General features: G+C 30.6%; 1 protein-coding gene across 4 annotated transcripts in view; it reads right to left on the bottom strand.

Moving 5' to 3' along the window:
- Nucleotides 1-2,393: 2,393 nt before the first annotated feature.
- LOC148627257 (rho guanine nucleotide exchange factor 3-like) overlaps nucleotides 2,394-16,787 on the bottom strand; it is a 31,652-nt gene continuing 17,258 nt past the window's right edge. For all 4 annotated transcript variants that reach the window (XM_088570511.1, XM_088570518.1, XM_088570502.1 and 1 more), the window contains 12 exons: nucleotides 16,656-16,748; nucleotides 13,350-13,529; nucleotides 11,987-12,049; nucleotides 10,937-11,033; nucleotides 9,621-9,697; nucleotides 8,350-8,506; nucleotides 7,721-7,779; nucleotides 7,280-7,324; nucleotides 6,476-6,577; nucleotides 5,469-5,537; nucleotides 4,863-5,046; nucleotides 2,394-4,539 (listed from right to left, as the gene is read on the bottom strand). In XM_088570511.1, the coding sequence (XP_088426637.1) occupies nucleotides 4,310-4,539; nucleotides 4,863-5,046; nucleotides 5,469-5,537; nucleotides 6,476-6,577; nucleotides 7,280-7,324; nucleotides 7,721-7,779; nucleotides 8,350-8,506; nucleotides 9,621-9,697; nucleotides 10,937-11,033; nucleotides 11,987-12,049; nucleotides 13,350-13,529; nucleotides 16,656-16,748 (1,356 nt within the window). In that variant the 3' untranslated portion in view covers nucleotides 2,394-4,309. The remainder of the gene's footprint in view (nucleotides 4,540-4,862; nucleotides 5,047-5,468; nucleotides 5,538-6,475; nucleotides 6,578-7,279; nucleotides 7,325-7,720; nucleotides 7,780-8,349; nucleotides 8,507-9,620; nucleotides 9,698-10,936; nucleotides 11,034-11,986; nucleotides 12,050-13,349; nucleotides 13,530-16,655; nucleotides 16,749-16,787) is intronic.

Raw genomic sequence — 16,787 nt, 5'->3', positions numbered from 1 at the left:
CACTTTGGGTATTCAGCATAGAACAATTGTGGGGATTTTTGATCCATTGAAAAACATTGCCACTGTTACTGAAAAAGGGTTCAGACAGAGGTTTTTCGCATATATCTCCAAAGCGGTTAGGTTTAGCCAAATACCTACAGGGTAAATGATGAGATCTATTTGTAGTCTAATTTTTGTTTTGATCTGTTTAGCCATGTTAGTTATTGCCCTTTTTTGATGGTTTTGCCCTATTTTTAATGTTATTTCTTTCAAAATTTTCCCCCTGAACCTACCTGTCTAATTAGAACCAAACTTAGTATGAAAATTCCTTAGGGTTTTCTGCATAGATCTGATGTGGGGATTTTTGATCCGTGAAAAAAACATGGGCCCAGTTACTAAAAATAGAACAAAGGCGGTCAGAAGTTTTTCTCATACTTTTCCAAAACTGCCAGGTTTAGCTAAATTCTTTCAATTGCTGAAATGATCCTAATTATAAGGCTCACAATAGTCTGTAAGGATTCAAAGTTGACTCATTGTTAGAGTTATTGTCCTTGGAATGCAAAAAATGATGTTTTAGCAGTTTTAAGCCAATATATTGAAAACTATACTAAATAGAAAAAACTTTCAATTGATGAAATGATTCTTATAAATCCTACCAGTCTTCATTGAGTCAAAATTCTCAGACAACTCCTTGTTAGAGTAATTGCCTTTGAAAGGCAAACATTTAATCAGGTGAGTGATTCAGGCTCCTGAGAGCCTTTTTGATCATTTCATATTATACTGAATTCATTTTAAAAGTTTCTTAAAGCCTATATTTTAAAGAAAATATTAAAATTTAGTATAACATGTACAGTCCTGCAAATTCATATGATGAAACGTTATAGAAGTTTGAAGACGAGCTTTTGGTAGTAATTTCAAGGACAGCTGCTGTTAACTAAAAAGTCAATGACAAAAATTAGGCAAGGTGAAAAATGAAGACCCTTCATAAACTCCTTTGACCACAGACAAGCTGCACAGTCAATATCTCGGACATAATGAACTGCTCAAAAACGGATTAAAAATCCCCACATCAGATCTATGCATACAAGCAACAGCGTAGGAATATTTGATGACCTAAATAACTGTCTGTTTGTTTACTGTGTATGAAATAGTGGCTAATTTGTGGCATTATTTTCTTGTCTATAATGGAAAATGATTAAATACAGTAACATACACGATAAGGATAAATAAATCCCTAAATTATTCCACAAATTTTAAACATGAGCGTCATAGTCAACCGAATATTTAAAAACAAAAGAAAACTAATACCTTACACTTCAGCAAAACAGTGATAAACAGATTATCAAATATTTTTTTCAACTCGCGAGAGCCTCTCATGCTCATCTTGTCTTGTGGCAAAGCCTCTCGATGAGATGAGCATGAGACACTCCCTCTCGTTGAAGAAATAATAAATAATCTAATATTATCTGATGTGCAATAAAAAATGTGTTCAAATTTAGAGAAAATCTGTAGAGCTTAATACTTCTTCAAATGTGACTGATTATATAAGAAACAAGAATCAGATTTGTCTATATATTCATCATGAGTTTTCCTCTGTCCTTATTTGTCTATATATTCATCATGAGTTTTCCTCTGTCCTTTATTGGATACTAAGAAGGTATACCACTGTTATTCTCTGGATTAATTGAACAGTAAATCATGGAAGTTATGGCATAATGGCTCAAAGACATTGATAAGGCTTTTCGCCAGAATGGACAACTGTGTTGTGATAAATAATTATGAAAGTGGAGCCTTCAAATGAAGTAGAGCAATTTCTGCCACTGGATCATATTTAGTTGGCTGATTTTATTTGAAAACAAAGCATATTTCCATCTAAATTACTGCCGCTCACAAGCAATTTAATAGAGTAACTATCTAAAAAATATAGAAATCATCACAGTCGATTCAACCTATCATGGTAACAATGTGGGAACTTATAGATCTCCTGCTGCCAAGATTACCATTCATGATTTAGGCTTTATACATGTATATAATACTACATGTATTTTATTTCTGTGGCTACTCAAAGAGCTAGAACATAAGAGAACAGTCATGCCTATAAATTACAAAACAGACCTTTTAATGGACAGACAAAACAAAACAACATAAAGTTGTACACAACTCGTACAGGAAATCAGACGGCATAAATAATCAAACATATGCCCCATCTACATAAGGCCACATATTAAATTTGGGATCAATCCATCCATTCGAGGTAGAGATTTTTGAGACAAAATTCAGACAGATGAACAAGGTGATTCCAATATAACACTCAGTTGTTGAATGGGGGTATACATATACAAGTGTACACATGTATTTCCCCTTGAAGGAGACATTAAAATACTTCAACCAGAAACAAATGATTAACTAGACAATGAATTTATACTTTGTTTATTTTTGCTGAATAGTTTACATTTGTACATATATACAAACATGCACAGAACTTGTGAAATTACTGTTTACATATGCTTTCAATACTATCACATGACTTATCAGTAATGTTCAAAATAACAATGTTTTACTTAGAATCTGAAGAAAAATATTAATATGAATTTATAACTTTGATTTCTGATGTTCTAAAAAGCAAATACTTTACATCAAATTCAAAATTTTCATTAATTGTTGACATTAAAAAAAATAAATGTCAGAAACAATCAACAAATCAATTAATGCTAAATTGAAAGCCATATGTGCTCAATCAAAAACACAAGTTAATGCACACAAACAAGTATAAAAGTTCTATACTATTTCAAAACCATATGGCAAAATGTCAGATCACAACAAATACTTATAAAAAAAAGCATTTTTCCCCATCAAATACAAACTAAAGATATTCTGAAGAAGTGCATTTACCTTATTTGATAAATTACATTAAGTCATTGGCACTTGATATGTTCTACAGGTAGTTAACTACAAATTGTACACATGACTTTTAACACTGTGTAAAAAAATTGGAATGTGAAAACTGAAACAAAACAGATTTTAAATCTGCAGTTTCACAATAAATCTAAGTGTAGAATTTATCTCAAGTTTCAACACTACTGTGACCTCAATTTGTTTTCCATTCTCCCAGTCAAACATAAAATCAATTTCACTTTGGACTTGTTGTGTAATTTACCACTAAAGTCAATATTAGTGAAGGTATTGGTAAAGAAAAGTAAGAGTTGAAAAAGAAACTATGTACATATTTCAGAGAACAAAACAATAAGTCAGATGTGTAGGTATCAATCACAAGAGAGTACAGTTAATATATGAAATGAACTATGCATAGATCTTCCATGTAGTGAATATGAGATTAACACAAACATAAAATACTTATATTCATAGATGTAAATCATAACAAACCAAAATTCCGAAATGCAATTTTAAATTTAGAACAAACACACTGGGTATGACATAAAAGGTTGTTCTATTGCTCAGGACAAGAGAAACTACAACACTGACAAGAAAAAGTTGAATTGTACTAAGTCTTTTTCATTTATTATAGAACAATCTAGATTTCACCTAAGGCAAGTAGAATTTTCATCAAGAAGCCAAAAGAACAAGGCTCATAAAATGTCATACCCTGACATATATCTGGATTTCATAATATTGGTAGCCAGCATAGCCAAAATATTGGATTTGGTATAATCTTCATATAACAAACTTTTTTTTTTTAATTTTTCAAAATCTAAATAAAAATTGGCATTATTGTAAATTTACAGTAAGTTACTTAACACTATACATGCTACATAGAAGCAGAGGTAGAAATCAAACAAAAAAACAGCACAAAAGTGTCCCCTAACAACATTTAAAACCAAAATGGTCAAAAACTTAAAAATTAAAAAAAAAAAATTCTTCCTTAAAATAAATGGCTTAGATGCACACATAAAATTTTAACAAATTAAAATGAAAATAAAACAAACCATTTAAACTGGCCTTGTCACAAGTTCAATTGGCACTAAGAAAACTTAAAATGATTACTACCTTCAACTTCTTATTAAAATGTTGGCTGTTCCAAACAAAGACTCAAAGAAATGCTTTCACATATTTCAATCCCCCCATGTTTTATGGAAACTTAGTAAGCTTCCAGTGATAAGAACAAAATGAAATAAATTCATGTAACTAACTGTTTGTCTGAATATTAAATAAAAAAAAAACCATGACATCAATGCTCAACTATTAGTAATAAAATTTTCCTTGGAACAGCCATTCAGTAACGACAACCTTAAACAAAATATACACCTTATAACAATGAATATGAGTATTATAGCACTAAGGTACAGTCACAAGAAAGACACTTGGTATGTTATCACTTGTTCTTTGCTTTATCTGTCGTTGGAGCTTTAAAGGCATCTTTAGACTTGTCAGCAGTTGAAGTTTTGAGTTTGTCACCAATCTTTACAGCTTCTGATTGAACAATAGGTACAAGGGTCTGCAGACAGTTCATCCACTGTCTCTTGTCATGTTCATCTACAGCTATTAAGGTGTGTGATTGCCCTTTGTCTGGATCAGAGAACCCTACACGGAACACATTCTTAACTGCAAAAATTAAAAAAACAAACATGAGTGAAAAATTAAACTATGTGGTTTTTTTTGACATTTTTTTTTCAATTATTTACATAATTATGATTACATGTTACAATGGAAAATAACCATTTTAGATCACAATTATATACCTTTAGTTCTTACTACTTGGGTGATACATCATATGAACACTGTTGTAGTTATAAATATTTACTGATTATTTACATACATACTAAAAAGCTTTATAGATCTATTTGTTAAAGTCAATTTCCCACACTAACAAACACAAAAATACATTTTTTTTTTAAAATGCCAAGAAAAGAATGTTTTAATCTTACCAGTTTGCCCTGAGCCAAAAGCACTCCTGAAGGAGCCCATCTTGACTTCACCATCCTTCAGATCAGTTACAATGAGCTGATCAATGGGAATGGGTTGTCTGTACACCTGAAAAGTCTGGGAACCACTCTGGCTGCTTAGTCTTGTTACCACTAACACCTCATCAAACAGGAACACATGAAGTTTCTGTGAAAACAAAAGAAAACCTTGTTATCATTAAAATGATGATATTTCATTCTGTTATTAAATGGACAATTACAAGTTCTCACATCTAAAATAACTATTAATAAAGTTCCTGTAGTCTTGTACTTTTCTTTACAAAATTTCCATGTAGGGCTATCAAAAAATAGCTTTTATCTTTACTCGCCTGAATATAGCTGAAATATTGCTGCTGGGGCATTAAACCCCAACAATCAATCAATCATTTATCTTTCATTCATATTCAAAACCAAAACACTCTTACTAATGTTCACTCAATTACACATTTAAAGCTTGGGAATTCAATCAATCTCTGTATCATTTTACTTTGACTCATTATGTCAAGCTGCTACTTTATTTTTTCTTTGGTCCAACTTGGAAAGGTGCAAATATATACTATGTAAACTCACACTGCCTTTGTTGTTCTTTAGTGAACCACTACAGACCAATGTTGAAGAATTATCTAATGGCTTGCAGACCTATAAGGAAAAAAATAATTTTAGAATATGCACCTCCTGCAGAAAACAAGTATATAAGAGACTTCTGAGTAATACATTTCAAACATGAAAATGATCTAAACCAACTAAGCCAAAATTCAGCCCTTTAATTTATAAAATTCAATAATGACGTTTCTTACAGTGAAAATCAAAAGATTTTAGATTGTATCAAGTATGTTATGTTAGGTCAAAATCAATATCAAATGATACGTTTAGTGTTCAAAAGATGTTACAGATAAATGATCATACTGCAATAGCCATCCAAAAGATGTTACAGATAAATGATCATACTGCAATAGCCATCCAAAAGATGTTACAGATAAATGATCATACTGCAATAGCCATCCAAAAGATGTTACAGATAAATGATCATACTGCAATAGCCATCCAAAAGAGATATAATGAAGAGTTCTAATTAAAACCACATATATTTAGGGAGACATGATTTCAGTCCCTGCTCCAAAGGTCAAAGGTTTTGAATTAGGTTTTGAGCACCAAAATGAGGACTTTGTTCTCTATAGGCAAATTTTCTATATGGAGTCATATGGCTAATATAGATGAACTTATAATTAAATATATTACAGCTTCATAACAACTGATTTACTGTAAACCCTAAACATATGGTTTTGATTAGAACTCTTCATTATATCTCTTTTGGATAGCTATTGCAGTATGATCATTTATCTGTAACATCTTTTGAACACTAAAAAGATCCTTGCTCTGTATAACAGGTTAATTTTCTATACAGAGCAAGGATCTTTTATAAAACAAAATGTTTATCTGTTTATAACTCAAATCTTAGAGATTTGTAAAATTATGAAGAAAAAATTATAGCTGAAGTAAAACTGTAAAAGGCATTGATATTTATGAAATTATCAATATATTCAACTTCAAGTTACACCTGCCTCATATTATTTTACCTCTTCATCATAAATGAAGTTGATCTTGGCTTTGAAGTAGTTACACTTTGCTTTGCCCATCTCTGTATCAGCATCAGCTATCACACTTTCTGCCAGTTTTATCTACAATAACAACCATTTGATGTAGGACTACCCCATGTCTCTTAAGATTGTAAGCAAAAAAATGTTATCATGCTGAGGGAAATATGTTATGATAACAAATATTATAATGCAATTTATACGAACTGATAAACCAACTAATATTAAAAGATCATGTACTAGTAATGATCAAGCTCAAACATATATATTTTGTCAAATCATCAAAAAATCTGACAATTCTTTATAGAATGATTTGATAACATTTTGTATGTAAGTGCAATGAAGTAGCAGGAAACAGTTGGCAATGCATCATAGAATTGTTGTTATGATAACATAATATGTAATTCAACATAGAACTTCTCATTATCAAATCATTCAACCAAAATATGAACCAGTATTTGGACAGAATGAAAAAATGTAGCCTTGTATCTTTTTGTACTGTTTCAATACTTCATGCATTTTTCTAAAAGCACTTATGAAACAAGAAATTCTGGTTTGGTCAAATGACAATATAAGCAAGTCCACAAACTACAAATAAAAACAGGTATCAGTATTTGGAAAGAATGACAAACATAACCATGTATCTGTATTAATTTGTACTGTTTCAAAATTTTATGCAACTACTGAAATATAAAATCTTGATTTCAAAAGATAGAATTAGCATGTCCACTGATACAAATTTAACATGTAAAAAAATATTTAAAAAAAAACAAAAAAAAAACTCACTGCTTCTGCCAAATTCTTGTTGTCTTCTTCATCTTCTGCATTGACCTAAAATAATAAAAGGCGCATTTTAAAATTTCATTCATAATATTATGAAACTTATGTGTATACCAAAAGAAAAACTTATGTGTCAACCTACATAGCTTCATATTATCTGTTCACTTAATGTGAGCATTTTTAGTTTATTTCTACAATGTTTGTTAATTGAGAAAAGTTCATTCAATGAGTCAATGAGAATCAATCTCTTTATAAGGCTAGTAGCCACCCATCAGATCACAAAACCACCTAATGATGACATATTAAAACAATAAGTAGAAAACTCTAAGAACACAAAATTTTTGTACATACTATCTATCATGTTTTTTTAATTGTACAAGTCAAAGCACTAACTCAAAAAGTTAAAAACAAAATAAATATCAAATATAAGCACACATTGAAACTTACATATTTCTGTATAGCTCTCATTAGGAGTGGGTACTTGACAAACTTTCCTCTAGCACCATCTGGAAGACAGAAATACACTTAATGAAACATTCTTTGATCAATCACTCTAGATATAAGATCTCATAACATGTAAATTAAGACATTCATTGGTTTTTCTTCTCAACTGAGTATACAACATGCACTTAATACATTGTATAACTACCAATCTTAAAAGAGAAATGATAATTTATTTCAAAGGCTAAGTTTTATTTTATTACACATTTCAGATAAAATGATCTTATATCTCAATCATGTTTACAATGCTTATACAGATACGCCTAGGTACCATGTATGAAAAAATGAAAAACTAATATATTTTATCTAATCCTGGGCAACGGTCTTAATACCTTTCTATTTTTAGTTTAATATATATATAAACATGTGATCTATAGATGAATAGAAATACCATTGATACAAGGATCTATTTCATTCTGGTTCAATTTCTATTTGAAAATCTGGGAATTTTTACAGAGGCATAGATTAAATTCATTAAAAAAAAAACAAGTTAATTCCTCCTTGACTGCTTAATTTGAAGAATAACCATTCTAAAAATTTACCCATTTAACTTTCCAAATACTGATCTAACTTACCTAATAATGTCCATAGATCTAGTTTTCTGCTGAAAGGAGAGTCTTGGCACCTCTGGAGGAAATCCTCAACTGCTTCATCATTTTTCTTCTCATCTAGTAGGGCTTTACCATACACTTGGTTGGCACAAAAGGACACATAATGGTGTAGCTTGGGTACCTAAAATAAAAATAAAATTAATAATGAAGATAACCAATAATTAGAAAAAAAATTATCAACACAACAAAGACACATTTTTAGGTACTAAACTAGTACAATACAGGTCTGTGCCTTGATATATTTTAATGTTTTAAAAATATGATGTTTATTTATACTAAGATTCATTATATCTTCATAGGAAACAGTCTATAGGAAACAAATTTGGTTTGATAATGACAGACAGACAGGCATACTAATTGACCATAATTCTATATACCCTTTAACTTAAGGGGGACTCAAAAACATAATATAATACAAAGAAGTAATTTGACACTCGAAAACATGACATTCCAACTACTAGCATTTCAGATAACTTAATCCAATATCATAATGTTGTTTCTGATTGATTTCCGTAAAAACTATGCAAGCTTAAGTAAATTAATTTATTTGCTTACACCAGATGTGATATGATTGTTACGCATCATCTGAGAGATCTAGAAATCAATAGAAATATTTCTTACAAGAGTTCATAGTTAATAAAGTATGAAAGCCATTAATCATTCTGTAATAATTACATTTCAGTGTCATGTAACCAATACATTAATCAAAGTATGGATATTGGGTACTACAGTATATTCACAATTCTGCATCTAATAATGGGTTCAACAGTAATCTTAACCATATGGAGTTGCTGCTTAACAAAGGAAAATGATAGAAACTATGAATAGGTACTTGACATTCAGGACTTTATCATCACAGCAAAATGTACTAGCACCACCAGGAAAGGGAAATAACTCCAAATCATGACAATAACAACAGTAATAATGAGATGGGTTAATTTCTAAAGATGTCAGCCTGCAGAATTTTTGCTCTATTCTCAGAATGATTGAATGCTTCAAATGCATTCATTAAAAAATACATATTTCACAAGGTAAGAAAATGCTTGCAAAGGCACTTCATAGCCCAAATTGCTTCAGGTAATATATTCAGATTGAAATAATTGGTCTACAGTAAAAATTGTATACCAAAAGGAGAAATTCAAACATAACCATAACAATAACTCATCTTAAAATGCCCATGTAACCTTTCGTGAAACCTATTCATGTATTATTGTTATAAAAAGGACACAACATACCCATTCCTTTAATAATTCCCCAACACATCTGGTTGTACCATCAGGTAATCTCTGGTTCTGTAGTCTGTTACACAAATCTACAATAGATCAAATGCAAAAAATTTATTGGTCCAGATAATGAAATAGGTCAAACAAATAAAAGTAACCGGTGGCATCTAATGATGTTCTTGTCAAGTATTTACTATTTTGTATTTAGGTTGGTGAATTTGTTAAGTTTCAAGATATTCATCTTGTTTCTCTTGTTTTGTAATTTCATGATCTGTTTGAGAAAACCCTACTTACATAGGTATCTATTATACAATTGCCCTACTATTCTTTTCCCACTCCAGCAGATGATTCAGTTTATCAATTTACAATGCACAAGTTTTAGATCCTAATACCTGTAGATATAGAAGTACACCTAAAGTACCGAAGTGTGTCCATATGCATTGCCCAAGGATGTACAGGGTATAATAGGCGTTAAAAATCTCCGTAACTACAGATATGAACATTTGTAACAAATTTATCTCCTATATTAGTCCAATGATGTCTATAATTTTACAGTCAGAGGGCCAAAATGAGATGATGTAAAAGTAATGTATTTTTGACAATGTTTTGATACTACATGTATTTCCAATTTGAGAAAATCCAAGTTGTTTTAATTCAAGTGCAGGGATCTACCTTTTACGGAAAATACCAGGTTTTAAGAATCATTTCTTTTAGAATTTTACTTTTGGCACTTTATTTCACTGTTAATGCCATCATAACTACATGATCTATTAATTACTTTGCTGGTGATAAATATGCATACAGTTCACAGCCAGAGGCAATACAATCAATTCTACTGTAACAGCAGATTCTGGAAAGGTCATTTGAAAATATGTTTCTCCTTCCGCTTGAAACTGTTTCAAGCATTTTTTTCCTTCTACATGTCAAAGATCAGCGAAAGATGAAATCTCTTGATATATTTGATATTGACGTTGTGTTTGTGCTAAATAGTGCATGCATAGAAAAATGGTTAGATGGGATTTGTAAAGACATGCTCCCAGAAAATCAAAATCTAAAAATTTTACTAGTACCAGGATAACATGTATAAACTCTCTTTAGCTGAATTCATTATAAAAGAAAATTATAACATTTTTGTATCTAACTGAAGTACATATGTGTATGTACATAAAAAAAAATATTAACAATATAATTTTAAAACAAATACATTTCATTTATGCTTACTACAGTATTCATCTATCATATCTAAAATAAGAGTTTGAGTAACCATAAGGACAAATTGAAAAATACTTGATTATATTAATGTCATCGAAAACATGAATTGTTACTACCTTCATGAATAGGAATAAGTTCTTCTACTGGACCAAATATCTGACGCAGTTCACAATCTGACAAAAGCTGCAGCTTCTTCATGGAGTCGTGGTATGTCTATAAAAACAAAAGATCGTACAAAAAATCTCATATCTTATTTAGCAAAGGTCAACAACAGGTCAAGAATCAGAAGACACCTGTTTACATTCAATGTTTAATTTACTTGTACGCCAGAGAATTACAGCCACAAGTCTTCACTCCTCTAATCATTATATAAGGCTGTAAAAAAAAAAAAGCAAATCTCGGAACCAATATTTGCAGACAAGTAATTAAATAGGTTGGCCTGTAATTTTCTCAAACTGAAAACTTAAATCAAACTTTGTTTAGCCTTTATACATTAGAAGCTGCACTTAATCACTTATGCATGGAATAACATGGAATATAACAAATGCATCAAATCCCAATAAATTATATCTCATGCAACATGAAGAAAATTAATGGACTATTAATGCTAACATAAATTTCTAATACAAACAACTAAAATTAACTTCCACAAATACTAAAAATAAGATTTAATTGGCAAAAAGTATCCTGGAGATAATTGTATCAGCACTTTATTTCTGGTTACAGGAGTTAACATCCTGACTACAGATCGAAAGAACACAGACAAAACAAAAATATATCTGATATATTATGCATCTTCCAATATGTTTGATAGCTTAATTTCATTATAACAATCACCAATACACTCAGTTCAATCTTGATTCATGACTACATGCAAGTTTATTCTGAAACACAACTGCTTGATTTGTATTATGCTTCCAATCGTGTAGGTAGTGCTTGACACCCTGACTCTATATTAGCAGATATCTATTATTATCTATATAAAATGTTAAAAATAAAGGACACAAGTAGTTTAAATTTTCTATGGACAGAGTTACACACAATACAAAATTATCTTCATGTTCCTACCTTAGAAAAGTAATTTGTAGTCAGCATATACTGTTACAAAATATATCTGTGTTGTAGTATTTAAACACTATTTATAATTAGAAAACAGAAACACATACCTTTTTAACAATGTTCAAGTCTTCTACCAGGTCATTTTCACCTTGATATAGCTCATAGATTGCCTAAAAATAGAAAATTGTGGCTAAACATATCCTGATTGATCTTCACCTTAAAATAGGTTTCAACAACAGTGTTAAATAATATCAAATAGTTTAGACACCATGATATTTTTGGGCTTAAGAAGTTAATGTTCTGCATTTTATATATGCATGTTGTATACCAGGCACACACTTATTGGCTATTTCAAAAGCCTTTCCTTGATTTGACCAACAATTGCTGAATTGAGGTAAGACCAGGTTAGAAAAGTTCAATTAAATTTAGTCAAAGGCATACATGTATTGTAAGCGGACTATATTTATATGGTTTCAGACTTCATGATTACTTTCTTGTAATTGTCATGAAAGTAAACATCCAAACTCTTAACAGTACCTTGGTAAACTAATAAAAAAAAAAAAAAAAAACAAAGAAATACAGTTTACTGTTGACATGATTGAATCAACCTAACTGTTTTTGATAACATTAGGTTATGTAATTTTCCTCTTACACCCTTACCCAAATCTGGTGTACATTAGAAATACCTAAAGATTTGTCAATTCAAAAGCATACTTATCAACCTTGAGTAAGTGGGCAGCTAAGGACGTATGAAAGGCATGACAAAGCATTACTGAGGAGAACATTGTGTGTCTTCACACCACCTTTCAAACATTCAAACAGTACTGAATGCAATTGCAATCATTTAATCACATATGAATGACAGCTGTTAACTGCATTATATAAATCTAGAAATAAACAGTTGCCAGGAGAATTGTATTATTGTATTGAAATCTAATAGCACTTCATAGCAAAAAGTGAGTTTATTGATATGATTATTGCCAAGAACAAGAGACCAATAAATCAGAGAAAACTTCAAGGCTGTCACGGATACACTGTACTTGATTTTTGCCAGTCAACCAAATTTAGACGTTTTTTTTAGGGTTTTTTTTTTTGACACTATACTGTAATTCTTTGTAAATTCAGGTAATTTTGTTTTTAATGACATGTCATAAAAAAAGTACAGAATAAGTTAACATAAACCATGTTCTTTAGCATGAGCTTTATTTGATTATGACTTTTGTTTAAGAATGCTTCTATTGTATTCACAATTTGAATATCTTTGTAAAACGTATCTCAATTCTTAAGGGTGTTGCGCCAAATATGAATCAACAGATAAAAAAATTCACAAAAGCTTCAGTTTACTGCATGAGTAATGTGCATTAAGCAAATTTATGTAACAAAATCATAAAGTGTTTAAAATTTGGCAACAGGTGATATGACAAGGAACTTCATGTCAAATTATTTTCTTTTATATGTACTAATGATTACCTCTTGTTTCTTTATGTCCCTGTGACTGAGTTCAGTGGGGAAGTTACCAACAGTCGTTGTCATCATGTCACTCCAGGTCCTACTAAGCCGTCTCTTTGCTGGGGATGGTTGGGGTGCTTTATACTGTGACACATTGGACTTGTTGGCTGGCGATGATGGAACCTTGAAACTGATGGATCTCTGCAAATACAAAACAAAACTGTTAATAACTAAGACATTTTTTACCAATTTGGAAGAGCATCAAATAAAACAGACACAATTATCAGAGAAAGTTATTATTTCAATAGGATTCTTCGTTTAAATATTTGGATTCCCTTTACTGCCTTATTTCTTGGAGTTTTCTCCCCTAAAATTGTAGACTTGTGTCATGTAAATTTCATGTTGATATATCTAGGTAATTTTGAAGATTCCAAGTCTACTGGCAAACTAATAATGAATATCATTATTATCATTGAAATAAATAGAACACTGATACTTAATGACAAAAATTAGTGTAAATTTGACCACAATTTACACATTTTTTTACCTACTTACAAGTACACCCTTTTCATTATTGAATTTCTTATCATTTTCAATTTTTTTTTATCTTTCATACAAAAATCCCTTTGCCCAGTATATTTGGAAGATGGCCGGTGATCTATTAATTTATTCCTCTATAAAAGAATTTAAAACCCCCAAGTAATCGTGGTTTTATATTCTTTGCCAGGTATTTCATGCATTTCAGGATGAGAATATTATGACCAATTTAACAGACCCTGCTTTGAACTAGTCAAACACTCTGAACCACATTTTTAATGTGCTAGCTCACAGAAGAAAGAGCCCACAGGTAGCAAGATCAAATTTTTCAGTCTCCATACCCACCAGTCATAACTCTATCTCCTACAATGTATATGCTGTGTTTGGCAGAAAAGCGATGACTTCATGTACATGTTTTAAAGCCACTGGTGTAACTCAACCAGGGATCTTGTCCACAACCAACTACACTTAAGGGAAAGCATGATACCATGAGACCACTGAGGGGATCGCCATAAAATGAGGATTGTTGGAAAGGAGGAACTATTGGTTCCTAATCATACTTTTGTAAGTAAAATATCATAACAAGAAAGTTTAAAAATAATGATGATCAAATGGGTACACAGAACTTATTAAGCTTTTTTTTATAACTGATTTACATGTATACTAAAAATTACTAAACACAAATTACTGTAGTATGATACCATTTAGGAAACATAACTATCATCAACATCAAGCTACACATTCTTGTTAATGACTGGAGGTTTTTTTTTGCCAAAAATAATGTTCATCTAATAACTTCTAACACTTTTACTTTTGATTTCAGTAAAATTGCCAAAACTGATTCAAGACAAAAATTCTCTGGCACAATCGCTACTTAACATTCTTACATGTAAAACTTGGGAGTACAACATACATTTGGTGTGACATGATGATGTATTCAAATGCAGGGCTGCATGAAGCTAATTTTATTAGGCATTATGGAATAATAATCATATCATGGCACTGATTAAAATGATCTCTCTGACAGAGCTTATAACATCAAATGGAATTTGCAGCATTGAAAAAGCAAACATTGTATGCTAACAGAATGAAATATGAAATCCAAACACAACACTGAATAACAATTTTACTAGTATCAATCCAAAGGCATAATGCAAAAACTAAACCTTAAAAGTAGGACATTGCAACCAAGAAATATTGTTTAACCATATGATTTCAAGAATTTCTTGTCAGATTGACATTATCTGGAGTCAAAAATGAAAGGCTTCGTGAAATTCAAATATCAAAAACATAACAATATATTTGCCTGCAAATTTATCATATAAACAGTACAAAGATCATGCACAATGATGGACCATATCACACTTAAATTTCTCAAAAATGTTTGGAAGGCACATATACATGAATTCTTGAAATTACCTTTTGGCCAACAATGGTTTTTGAAATGTTCACAATTTTATGGAATTCCAACAGCTATTAAAGATGAAAAGATCTGAAGCATTGATGACTAAATTTACACATTTATTTGAGTCAATGGTTTCAGCATCTTTTTTTTTTATTTTTAACATATGATTAATAGTTCAAAATACACATGGGAAAATTCAATATACACACTGGAAAAATTAATGAATCAATCACAGAAACTTAATATCTACAAAAAAAACATTATCAATTTCAAGATCTATTTAATCAAAATGAACATTAATGCTTGATAAGATACCTGAGTGCATGATTTGTAGCACTGTTTTCTGAGATAATATCACTCCTGTGTATTACATCAGAAAACAAACTTCTGATATCATTTATTATACTGGCTCTGTGATCAATTCAGAATAATTGTTTCCAAAATTTGAAGATTGATTTAATGCATGCACCAAGTTGCTGACTGTTTGTCTGAATGTCAAGGGCATCACTATCATAGCTACAAAAAGCTATGTAAAGTCAGAGTTAATACTTGCAAAAGAGTGTTTTTTTCACTTTGAAAATAATAAAATAAGGGTAACAGTATTACACATTGCCTCCCATTTTGCATATGATGACCAATTGGTATTAGAAAACCTCAAATCATTCTGATGGAAAAGCAAAGTAGAGGTGCACAATGGCATCATGTCATAAAGTTTCATCTAATTCCATTCGGTAGTTTCTGAGGAGTTACTGATGGACAAACAACATGATGAAAAGCAGGAGGTAAAATAAATGGAAAAAATGAAATGTAGCATGAAATACATTAATCTTATTTAATATAATGTACATGCTGATACACGACAAAAGTAAAAAATTAAAGGTAGTAAATTCATGTTTTTATTTTCTTTCCCCAACCGGCAATATGGTGGGAAAAAAATGTCTCAAATGAATGCAGTTGGAGAGGAAATAACTAGTATCTTTCATGTAGCACAATGAAAACTTGATAAGTTAAACCAATCTAATCAACTACTACTTGATGTACTAATGTACATGTATCTTTACCATTGGACAACATTTATGTACACACAGGACAAATGTACATTTGAAATATACATACATGTACAGTGTATTCCAACCTGGTAACAAATTTTTACAAACATAAATGCTTTTATGTCTTTTATTTAACAATGCCAATTTATCATGTTTGTGCTTTGAGTAAAACTTGTTCATTTATCATCAAACTTGATTAAAAACATATAATTAAAACCTTTCTTCTTTAAGAACAGAAACAAACTAATGCTTGTAATCTGTATTAGCAAGAAATAAGGAATGTCCAAAAAGCCTAAGTCTACCCAAATTTCAATAAGAATAAGAAAGTATACAGACCTGGAATGTTTCTGAGCCTTTTTTAGCTGACTTGGATGGAGAAAGCAGGTTTGCAATTGATGATACTCTCAGCAATGATTTTCTGCTTTTTTTCTGCAAAACAAGATAGCACATGAAGCAATCATTGGTTCT

The sequence above is a fragment of the Perna viridis genome, chromosome 1 (genome assembly GCF_037379345.1).
Source record: "Perna viridis isolate PV_CMFRI_1.1 ecotype Kerala chromosome 1, ASM3737934v1, whole genome shotgun sequence".
Classification (NCBI taxonomy): Eukaryota; Metazoa; Mollusca; class Bivalvia; order Mytilida; family Mytilidae; genus Perna; species Perna viridis.
Note: the sequence above shows the minus strand (reverse complement) of the source record. Positions and strands in the feature narration are given on the sequence as shown.